Genomic DNA, 12,069 nt, shown 5'->3' on the forward strand with positions numbered 1-12,069 from the left:
ACATTGTGTATATAAATATTTTCTTCCAGATTTTTATGCATATTTACACACACCACTGTGTTCTAAAAATTTTATAACTTGTGTTTTCACTTCTGTGATCTTTTTCCATGTAAATCCTCAAATATTTTTTTTTTATTTTCTTATTTAAAAAGTTATGTCCCTAGGATAACATGAGATGAGAACAGTAGAAAACATCATACAGCTATTATGAATGATAGCCAGGCATGGTGGCATTCACCTACTCTTAGGGGCTCAGGGAGGCTATGGCTGGAGGATCACAAGTTCAAAGTCAGCCTCAGCAACTTAGGAAGACCCTAAGCAATTTAGCAAGACCTTTTCTCAAAATAAAAAATATACTGGGGATGTGGCTCTATGGTTAAGTGCCCCTGGGTTCAATTCCCAGTAACCCCCAAATTAACAAATACAATTAGTTAGCATGTTTTGAATCTTACATGTTAGAATATAGGCTGACTGTTTGTCCTGTGTTAATTCTCTCAAACCACCTCTACTCATCCCATGACAAGATGATTTTAATCTATTTGACAAATCCCTGGGTCAGGTTGAAATATGACATGTTTATATGTTATTTTATGATGCTGCCAAAGCAACATGCATTCAGTAGAAAACATACTTTGAATTTTTACCTTTTCCTGGTCTAGCCATATGCAGCACAATACTGATATTCTCTTGTAATGCTAGGCAGCAACAGTGAGATACAACTCCCAGTTAGCTGTAAGATCATGAGGAGAAATAACCAATACTCTGCAGTGTACTGTGTTGCTAAATAGGATATTTGTTTGGTAGGGTATTCAGTGCACTTTGATTTATGATATGTGTAAGGTAGAGTGCTTTTATTGGAACAAATCCCATCATAAGTCATGGATCATCTATATGTACACACATTCACAAATAGCAATTTCATTGCTTGTTTGGCAGTACTGGAGATTGCATCCAGAGACACTCTACCACTGAGCAACATCCTGCAGACTCGGTTTTTTGAGACAAGGCCTTGTTAAATTGCCCAGGTTGGCTTCAAACTTGTGATCCTCCTGCCTCAGCATCCTTAATCTCTGGCATTAAGGCATAAGCCACTGCACCCAGAGCAAATTCAGTAGCAGAAGTATAAAGAAAGTTTGCAGGGATGTGAATATGTGAATTAATGTTGTTTAGCTCATTCCTCTTTAACTTTTAAAAAGACTTATGATCGTATTTACATTTTCTGAAGTCCTGAATGAAACTTTAGTTCTCACTTGTGCAGAGGCCCCCTCACTCACTTCACACAAGCTTGATTTAACACAGACCTCTCCTTCCAATTTTTTGATTCCATGCCTTAAATAATTCTTCAGTATTAGCAATTACATAGACTGTTGATCTCAATATTATAATTTCACTTAAATTTCCAACAGATTTTTTTTTAATTTCACATAATTTTGATTCTGGTAGTGACACATATCACTTACATACTTGGGTCTGTAACCAACCAGATGTAACAGATGTAAAGTAAGTGCTAAATATGTCATTCTGTCATCATTCATTGGGTTAAAAGTGGTCATTCCTTAGTTGCTGCTCTTATCACTTGTGTTTAGAAGTTTAGGCTTAGTTATACCAACTGTCTCAAATCATTCCTGTTTTACAGGTACACTTGACAGTTTACAGAATTTCTGTAATAACAGTTTGAATCTCTGAGAGTATGAAAGTTGAAAGAAAATTGACCTGCCTAGTATCTTCTACCTATTGAGTGTTTGTAATTCTTTCTCTTTAATATTGTCACCTTAACAATCCTTCCAGCTTTGCATTTTAAAAGATGTGATGGAGAAGTTATCAGCTGGTGGTTTTAGGCATGCTAAAGTAACCAAATGATTTTTGTTTATTTTCTATTCTCAAGGAAATAATGTGGGCATTTCCATTTTTGTTTCAGTTTTTACAGTATACCTGTTGCCTCCATAGCTTATTTAGTTCAGATTAATAGCTCTTGTTTAATATTTCTCAAAGTGTATCTTTCGGTATACCACCAGAAGTGTTCTGTGAATTTCCTGCCCTCCATTCCTTTCTGTGCTTTGATCTTTGCTTTTTCTCATCTCCCCTCCCCCCAAAAAATCCATGGCTCGGAAAGAGGGGAAAATCCAATATGGTCATTACTTAGAATGGGTAAAGCAGGTATTTTTCCCCTTGAAAAATTGACCACTTTTAACAATGGAGATCCTAATGGACACATTTGACTTATTTTAAAGTAATGTGGCTGAACTATGGCAACTGTCAACTACTGCCCAGTGTGTTCTAAACATCTGTGATATTTGCAATATTTTTTTCTCTCCACATCTCAGTTGGATGAACCTATTCCACCGTATGAGGCAAAAGTTTCTGTGGAAGTTGTTCAGAAAAATCAAGGAAGAATAAAAGCAAGTTGTTCAATTTTAATCTTCTTTCTCAAACCTCAGCTGGATGAACCCTCCCACTATTTAAAGCCAGAGTTTTCCTTGGAAATTGGAAAAAAAAATCCAAAAAGATAAAAGCAAGTTCAGTTTTTAAGCATGTTTTTGACTTACAAGATGTTCAGTTATTTGACATTCAGTTATTTGAAAAATGTTTTCCAGATTACCCTGCAAATGATCAAGATAATTCTGTAATTAACATTTGAAGGGGTATTCTGAAAGCCATTTTTGTAATTTTTTTCTACACATCTGCCTCTCTTATGAAATTCTTCCCATGAGGAAAATTGCTTTCAGCAAAATCCACACCATTCTATTGATAAGTCTGTTACAGGCCTTGGTATACTGTCCAAATAATGTTATTAGTTACGTGTCAATTCCATTTTGAACATCTTAACGGTGTCTTTGCTGTCAGAATTTAAGCACTTGAATATATTTTCAGGTCCCCAAAAATCTAACTCATACACACTTAAATTTCGTTTTGAAATATCCATTTGCTTGGAGTTTCTTCAGGAACAAGGATCACGGTAACTTGTCCTGTGGGAGCTGCAGAGCATTTGCGTGAAGGGCTGGGACTGCCTGCATTGGTGAAGGGGGACTGAGCTTGAAGGGTGCTATCTTCTGAGTTCTCTCTTGGGGAAGGCGGGGTTGGGGTCGGCTCTGGCGCTGTCACCACCTCTAGATGTCACCACTGCTCCCCGAAAGCTCTATCTAAGCAGCAGTCCAGCACCGAGGCTCCAGACGCTGTACCCGCGGTGATGACATCCCTACTGCAGGCCTAGCAGCGTTCACCCATTTCGATGCCCAACGGGGTAGTGCACACCCGCCCGGGCCAAGTGCTGCCCACAGCCGCCTCGTCTCATGGCAGGATCGCGGCCAGAGCCTGGCAGGAGCGCAGGACCGCCCGGCCCCGAGGAACGCAGCCGGGGGCGGGACCTCGCGGGCCGCGTGCCCGCCACGCACGCCGCGCGGGGGCGGGGCCCTGGCGCGCGGGAAGTGCTGCGGGGCGGGCGGTCGGCCTCAGCCGCTTCGCTTCGTGGCCCTGTCGGTGGCCGGCTACTCGCCCACCTTCAAGAGGCCGCTGGACACAGTGCGGTTCCGACGGAAAAGGTCCCGGAGCCAAGAAGCCGCCGCCTCCCGGTCTCCCGAGCTGCGGAGCCGACGCCTCGCCGTGCCGCCCTGGCGGCCGTGCTGCCCCTCAGGCCCCTCCTGGCCGCCGGCGGCAGAGTGGGCGGTCCGACCGCGGCCCGCAGGAACCCCTTCGCCCGCCTGGACAAGCGGCTGCGGGTCGCCATGGACGCCCGGGACGGGCTGCCCCGCGGCCAGCAGGCGGCGCCGGGCTCGGTGAGTGTCTTCGTGCCTGCCGGGCGAAGGGCTTTCGTCCTTCATGGCGGGGCCAGCTGCGAGTTAGGGATGGAAAGTTAGGGCTCGGGGCAGGGAAATGGGCGCGAAGCGTTCCTGTCGCCGCGGCCTGAGGGAGCCCCGAGCCCTGGGGACGGCTGCTCCTGAAGGGCGGGGTTTGCCGAGGCTGCCCGGCTGCGGCTGTGCTGCCGCTGTGCGCCGCCTCCGCTCGGGAGACGTGACTGCAGGTCTGCGCGGACGTCCCTCCGCGGAAGGCATCCCGAGGGCAGCGTGGACGGACAAAGCCCCGACCGCCTTCCCCCCGTGCTTCTCGCGCAAAGCTGCGCGGAGTGGAGGAGTGTTGAGGATAAATCTGTTCAGACATTACCAGCATTTTTCTTGCCTTTTGGGTCTTTCGGCTTAAGGTTTGTATGGTCAGTTACTCAATGCGCAAAAACTGACCTTTTTCCCCTCTTAGTTTTAATATTAAAGTTCAGACCCAAAGTGAAAAACTGCTAGGATTGATTTGGGTGTGTATAAGTTTGTGTGCACTGGCATTTACTGAGAAGGTACTTTGCCAGGTGAGCCTGTCTACACATTTAAAGCAAACTTCAGCATCATTTACGTTTTAAAAGGACAATTTTCTTAACCTGTTTTTAGATACTAATCAAGAAAATGATTTGCCATGGGAAGAGACGTCATCTGAAAGAACAAGTTACTGAACTACCCCAGGTAATACTTTTTAAATATCATTAGCGTGTGTGTTCGTATGCTTCTCAGAAGCATTCTGCTTGAAAAATAGTTTTGCAGAGAAGCTTGAATCAAGTGATTCTCTTTACCAGAGTTGAATAGATGGCATCAGCCAAAATAAAGGACTTGGTATGTTACAGTAAGAATTGCTGTAATGGTCACCAGCAGGAAAGTAGGCATAGTAGGTGAGAGTCCTAGGTTGCCCTTTACCCTCATCAGTTTTTTTAACACACTTCTTTTTTGAGCTTATTACTCAGAGGAACCCCTCCATACTAAGGTACTTCTTCAACTTGATCCTTTATTAAAGCTTCAAAACAAATCCTACAGTTACCTCCACAAGTTGTGGCATAGCATCGAACCTTGCCGATCATTTGGTAAATGTATGATTGTTCCTAATGGGAACAGGCTATCAAAATGCCACAAGACTCAATCTCCCCTCTTTGCCTAAGAATACCTTGCCTAAAAGAATTCTTGTAATGTGAGTGATATTGACTTGAAAAGACGGCAAAATAAGTTAATGGCAGATTTTTGAGATCAGAAAATGTTTCTTAAATATGGCCTTTAAGGGTCCTACCTTAAGTTACCTGCAGGAAGAGCAGCTTAGCCCAAGTTCCAGTTTCAAAGGCTTTAGGTACTTTTTCAGACATTGGGAAGATTTGTACTTTGATAGCAACATCTGTAGTACTCTATAAAGTGTTAGTTCTTTTTAGTAAAACCTAAAAAGTGAAATATGCTCCATTCCAACAACATTTTTGCCTCTTAGAGGAAATTACTATTTATAGATTAATTTACCTCCTTCCAGAATTTTTCAGTATGTGCTATATTTTTAGTGATATTTAGTATACAGTTCATATAATTTTGCTATTCAGAGACTGTGACTATGTTAATAAAATCTTTAGATTGAAGGGTTTTTCTTGAAACACTGTTTTTGCATTGTTTTCTTTTGAAAGGCTTTACACCTATCCTTCTCTGAATCAGGTAGTCTGGCCTCAGAAAATACTGAGTTACTTGTGGACTGGAGTATTAAAACTGGACTCCTTGTCACCTCTTCTCAACCCTTTACCTGGGCAGATCATTTGAAAGTGCAGGAAGAGGCTCAAGGTCTTGTCCAGCATTTTAGAGCAACAGAAGTTACTTTGCCTCAAAGTATAAAGGTAATTCTGAAATAAATAAGTGTGTTTTAAAGTAGCAGATTAAGTATACAATGCTTCTGTAAAATATTAGATTTCTTTCTGTTAAGTTTTTCTTCTAATACCTAAAGACACAAAGAATTGGGGAATTTTGTTTCTTCCAAATGGTGCTTTCATACACATTGTTAATAGATTGTGTAACAGCCCTTTAAATTTAGATACCTGTCCTGAAAATTAGGCAGTGGTGCAGGTAGGAAGTGTTTGCACAGTTGTAGATGGACATAATCCCTTTATTTTATTTATTTGTTTTTATGTTGTGCTGAGGATGGAACCCAGGGCCTCCCACATGCTAAGTGAGCACTTTGCCCCTGAGCCACACCCCAGCCCCAAACCATTCTAAAGCATCTTAAAAAAAAAAAAAAAAAAAAAAAAAAAAAAAAAAAAAAAAGGAAATGAAAAGCAATTGACTTAGTTATAAGAGCAGATGGATTTCATTGAGTTTTTCTCATAGGATATAGTCTTTTTAAGTATGCACTCATGTTGCCGCCTAGACTGGTTCTAGAGAAATACTGGTTCTTTAACTTTAAAGCATATCATCAAATCAAACTAGGTGAAACAGGATTACTTAAAATTTGCTATATCTTTTTCAGTAAATTAGCATGAATTGTCATATCCATTATCAGTGTTCACTGACTACTTCTGAAAGTGTTTTTATGGGGTACAGGTATTAAATGTAGCATAGTGCTCTCTACACAAACATATTTCTACCACTTATGATAAAAAAGTTTTTGTTAAGGATAGTAGAGACGGAGACTGTTGTCATCTATGTTATTTGTGTGTTCCTTCTGATATGTGTTTTTATTTTGCTGCATATGAATTTCCAGTTTTGCCAGAACCATTTGCTGAAGAAGCTATCTTTTCTCCATTGTGTGTTTTTGGCACCTTTGTCTAGTATGAGATGACTGACTTATGTGGGTTTGTCTCTGTGTCTTCTATTCTGTACCATTGGTCTACCTGTCTATTTTGGTGCCAATACCATGCCATTTTTGTTACTGTGGCTTTGTATTATAGTTTAAGGTCTGGTATTGTGATGCCTCCTGCTAAGGATTGCTTTGGCAATTCTGGGTCTCTTATTTTTACAAATGAATTTCACTATTGGTTTCTCTATTTCTATGAAGGTCATTGGGATTTTAATTGGAATTGACTTGAATCTGTAGAATGCTTTTGGTAGTATGTCCATTTGGACAATATTAATTCTGCCAATCCAAGAACATGAGAGATCTTTCCATCTTCTAAGGTTTTCATTAATTTCTTTCTTTAGTGTTCTGTAGTTTTCATTGTAGGGGTATTTTACCTCTTTTGTTAGATTGATTCCCAACTATCTTTTTTTGTGTGTGTTTATTGCCTCTAATTTAAGATCCTCTTGGACCCAATTTTGATATGAACATTAAAGAAAAGCAAATATTTAGATTCTATAGCACACTCATTTCTCTGTAGCTATGCACAAATGAGTCTGTAGGTAAACCCACTAAAAATATGTAAGTGTAACCCAGGTATAGGGAAGTGTATATGAATTTACACAACTCAGATGTTTGTGCTTAGAAAAGATGGTTGACCCCATTCTACACATGGACATAAGAAACTCCATCACTTTTACTGTTTGCATGTTATACTCTCAGCTCTTTAGGATGCTTTCTATTGTGGTTTGAATCTGAAATAGATAAAGCTGGATATGAATAGATAAAACTGGATATAAACCTACTCTTATGTTCATACTGGATATAACATACTCTTCCCAGGAGTGTTGGAAAAGGAGATATTGGTGATTAATACTACCACATCCACAGTCTGCTTTTGCTCACCTGCTACATGTTGGTGGTTTCTGCAATGCAGTAATGTTCAGATATGAAAAATTGGATTATGCGAGCTCAGAACTCATCAGTGGATTAATTTATTTGATAGATTAATCATTTGAATGGGTGGCAGGTGGGACCGGTAGGCAGGGTGGAAGGTAGGACATGGCTGGAAGAAGTAGGTCACTCTTGTGGGCTTGGAAGTGATATCTGGCCCTGGCCCCTTCCTCTTCCTCTCTTCCTTCTTCCTGGCTGCCATAAGCTGAGCAGCTTTCCTCCTCCACACCCTTGCACCATTATGTTCTACCTCACCTCAGGCCCACAGCAAAGGATTTTGCTAACCACAGACTAAGACCTCTGAAACCAAGAATAGACTTTTCCTCTTGTAAGTTGTTCTTGTCAAGTGTTTTGGTCAAGTGATGAAAAGATGACATGCTTGCCTAATAAGTATGGGGTGACTTGTTGCTTCCCATGTACACACACAGTTCTTCACATTTCATTTCCTATATTACCGTATCGCTCTTACCCCTTTAATTTTATCAGCTGTCTGCATTACCATTTTCACTTCCTTGCACTTACATGGACACCAACCACTGCAGCCTGTTGTGTGTTAGTCCCTGCTCTTCCACTGAAATTTCACTTAATGAGATCCAAGAGATTGTCCCCTTGCCTTTCTAACCCCACCTCTTGTAATATTTGACCCTCCTGACATTTCTCTCCATGATCTCATGCATGTCTTGTGACATGACTATTTGTTCAACATGTACCTTTCTGGGTCCTCCTTATTTTTCTCATTGTATTAATGTCTCAGTGCCTCAAGAGAACAAAGACATGCTTCTGTTGCACTTGATATTGTGTTCCTCAATCTTGTATCCCCCCAACCAGGGCAGCTTCTCTGAGACACGTGGCAGAGGGAAAAAGAGAGTTCAACAGAGAATAAATATGTTCCTAAAGCTTTTGCCACTTTGTTCCATTGGCCAATGTAAGTCATATACCCAAGTCTGACTCCCACTTTGTAGGGATATAACATACTCTTCCCAGGAGTGTTGGAAAAGCAGGTATTGGTGATTAATACTACCATATCCACAGTCTCCTGTGCTCACCTGCTACATGTTGGTGGTTTCTGCCTGGACCTTGACTTCCTATTTCATAAATCATAAAGCACTGTGTGTGTGTGTGTATGTGTGTTTAATAACCAGGATCCAAAATCCTTTTGGAAGCTGAAGATTCCAAAATCTCTATGAACAATTTTAATCTCTCTTCTAAATAAGTCACTTTGTCTCAGAGTACTTTCTTCTGAATTTGGCAATTTCTGGGATAATTACCATTTGGCCATGTGGAAAAGTAAGGGAGATTGATGAGGCTGAACTAGCGATAGGCAAGAGAGGAATTGGGAGGTTCCAAGGAAACAAACAAATTCATCGGTTTGGCAGGATAACTTTCTAAGTGGAAATTATATTGTTTTATTCAGTCTTATCTGTAAAATTATAATAATAATGCCTACTTTTATAGAGTGTGCATGAGGATTAAATGAATTTGTGTATATAAATACTGGAATGATCCCTGGCTTACAGGGTATGATGTTACTCTTATATAGGCTATTTCAACCTCTGAATCATCAGAATCATATTCTGTAAATTGTTACGCACACATTTAGGGGAAAATATAATAAATAATTATTATTATAAGGGAAAATTTATTATCTTAAGGGAAAGAGATTTAAGTGATTAAATGAAATCACTGATTTTTTTTTTTTTTCACCTTGGAGTTTTCACATTGAAAATGTACTTAGGCATTATCTAATCTTACTATCTATGTCTTCATATGAGGAAAACAAGATCAGGAGAAGTGTAGCCACCTGTAAAGCCCATAGCTAGATGCAGCGTAAGCCAGTTCTAGCAGTTAGTGCTTACAGTGTTCCACCCATATACATTTCTCAGAGACCATATTGCCATTCTGTATATAAATCAAAAAATTCACAGGCGGAGATTCAAGCCACTGCCATCCAATCATAGCATAGGTTTTCTTCTGGAGATACTCCATCTCTGGAATTTGACATGTCTCATTATAAGTGTTACCTCAAATGGTGTCATGTGCTGGAGAGTTTGTACTGTATTGAAAGAGGCCAAGATCTTGTATCAGGATTTGGTCTATTGGTTTGATTTGGAAAATTACACATAGCTTTCTAGTGAGTTAATATAGCTTTCTATAGAGTTACTATAATTTAGTTCCTAAGAAAGCTGTATAAAATCAAATTATATTGCATTGGTATTGCTCTAGCTATCCTTAAAAATATTCCTTTTTTAAAAGAAAACCATATCAGTATATGGAAAAACTCAGAAATAGTCTTATGCAGCCCAATTTTCCATTTGTTATAAACAGAAAAGAATGTCTTGAATGTAATAAGTTGTTTGGGCAAATCCATTTTCATCTCCTATAACTGGCTGTGCATTATATCCCTGTATATTGTGAACAGCATATAATTTAAGAGCAGTGGTTTGTGAAGAAGGAGGCAAATGCCAAGGTTGGGAGGGAAGCCCAAGTTATCCTGTTAACCAAATATGTCTTAAAATACTTTTAATTTTTCAAGAACCTTCTAATCTTTACATATTTGACTTTGTAGTACTACAAAATCAAACTAATATATTTGACTTAAAATACACACTTCTTAATGAAGAAAGGAGTTTACTTAGGAATTTTGTGGTGAGAAGGTTTCAGAGAAATCTATCAGAATCCAAGACCAAGAATTCAGATCCAATAACTGAATTATCAAAGGCTAAAATGGAAACTTAGATAGCAGAAGGAAATTTTATTGAGATGTTAACATTTACTTTCTGTTCATTCCGATAAAATTTTCAAAGTCTATAAAATTAAGAATAAAAGGTCTTTGTACTTTTTTTTTTTAATTTTGACTTTTCCATTCCAAGTAAACATTGAGTCTTTGTTTATTCTTCGCCTCTTTTGCATTTATAGGGCTTAAAAGCATTTCTTGGAGGCAAGTCTTCCATCTTCCTAAGCAGGCACAGGAAGATTAGATACAGTGTGTGAGAATGGAAAACAGGAAGTTCTTTGTGGGGATGAGAGGTAAGAGCAGAAGAAAGATGTGACATTTTCCAAGGTTAGAAAAAGAACAGATGCCTGTCATTTTTCAAAGGGTTGGAGAACTGTTTCCATGCTATACTGCTTTTTATGTGCTGGTCCTCAGGGTCATGGCTACATGCATGAGGGATCTGGAAAGGTGTTTTCAAGGTACCCAACACTAAGCTTTAGCAAAATTTCCAGTGTTCAGTGCTAGACAGGATCAACAGAAGTTCTGAGCCTGCAGACTTGGACAAGAGACACAGTGGTCGTGATCCCTATGCCCCAGAGATCATATAGTCCTTTTTATATGTTCTGTTCTATCTTACACAATTGGGTTCAATCAGTCAATCAAACATCTTCAAAATAGAGAAGAAACCCCCAAAGTGACCGGGATTGAAATCCCCACCAGCCTAAGCTGGATTTGGAATTAAGTTCCCATCCAGTTTAAAGAGCATCTGTAAACAAGGACAGATATTTGCAAAATGAATGACACTCCCCTAATACATGCATAGCACTAATAAGTTTAACTCTTTAAATTATATTTATGGTGAGTTTGGGGGGTTAATTAGTAATGGATTCCTAGAAAAATAACTAAAAACAAAATATGTTAAAAGTTAATTAAGAATGTTGAAAATATTGATCTATCTAGTTTTATTTTTGTTAATATTTTATTGGTTTTATTAAATTATAGATTCAATAGAATGGTTTTCACCATTTCAAATGTATAGTTCAATGAGTTTTTTTTAAAACCTTTATTTTATTTATTTATTTATTTGTATGTGGTTCTGAGGATAAAACCCAATGCATCACATGTCCTAGGTGTTAGGTTCTTAGGCCAAAGTAACTCCATTTTGAAAATCAGCAGCTGCCCACCCAGGTACGACCCTCTCATTAGGCCTGCCCACAAAGAGTCCCTAAGTATGGAAACCACAACAAAGAGGCCAAACAACAATCACAGGACCAGATGGGTTATTTTTTAACTACTTCATTGTACATGACTATGTAGTTAAGTTTTTTTTTTTTTTTTTTTTTTTTTTTTTCCAGCAGGCTGCTGTGCCTTGCAGAAGGGCAGCCTGGCAGATATTCTCTGTCAATAAACCTTTGATTGAAAATAGAGCTGTGTTTCTCGTGGATATTTGTATCAGCTACCCTAACACTAGGCAAGTGCTCTACCACTGAGCTACAATGCCAGCCCTAGTTCAATGAGTTTTGATGAACATAAAACCACCACTACAATTAAGATATACATTTCGATTAGCCCCCCCAGATTTCTTCCTGCCTTTTTGTGTTCAGTCTGTTTACCCTACCCCTTTGTAACCTTGGATCTGCTGCCCATCACTAAGTAAGTCCTTTTTCTAGAATTTCATATGAAAGGAAACATACAATATGTGACTTATATCAGCACAATGCTTTGAAGATTTTTTTGTACATTTTATCAGTAGTTCAATGAAGACTTGTGAAGGATTTTGAATCTTGCACCACTTG

At 39.4% G+C, this 12,069-nt stretch overlaps 1 protein-coding gene across 14 annotated transcripts in view; it reads left to right on the forward strand.

Moving 5' to 3' along the window:
• Nucleotides 1-1,484: 1,484 nt before the first annotated feature.
• Nucleotides 1,485-12,069, forward strand: part of LOC306641202 (protein downstream neighbor of Son-like) — a 78,886-nt gene continuing 68,301 nt past the window's right edge. For 4 of the 14 annotated variants that reach the window (XR_013758058.1, XR_013758059.1, XM_079106167.1 and 1 more), the window contains exons 1-4: nucleotides 1,748-3,773; nucleotides 4,431-4,502; nucleotides 5,471-5,674; nucleotides 10,477-10,587. Coding sequence is in view for 9 of the 14 variants with exons in the window: in XM_079106167.1 (XP_078962293.1) it covers nucleotides 3,291-3,773; nucleotides 4,431-4,502; nucleotides 5,471-5,674; nucleotides 10,477-10,551 (834 nt within the window). In the remaining 5 variants the exon portion in view is untranslated. The other 10 variants (XR_013758055.1, XM_079106164.1, XM_079106166.1 and 7 more) reach the window with 9 other exon arrangements.

The sequence above is a fragment of the Sciurus vulgaris genome, assembly GCF_902686455.1.
Source record: "Sciurus vulgaris genome assembly, chromosome: 12".
NCBI lineage: Eukaryota > Metazoa > Chordata > Mammalia > Rodentia > Sciuridae > Sciurus > Sciurus vulgaris.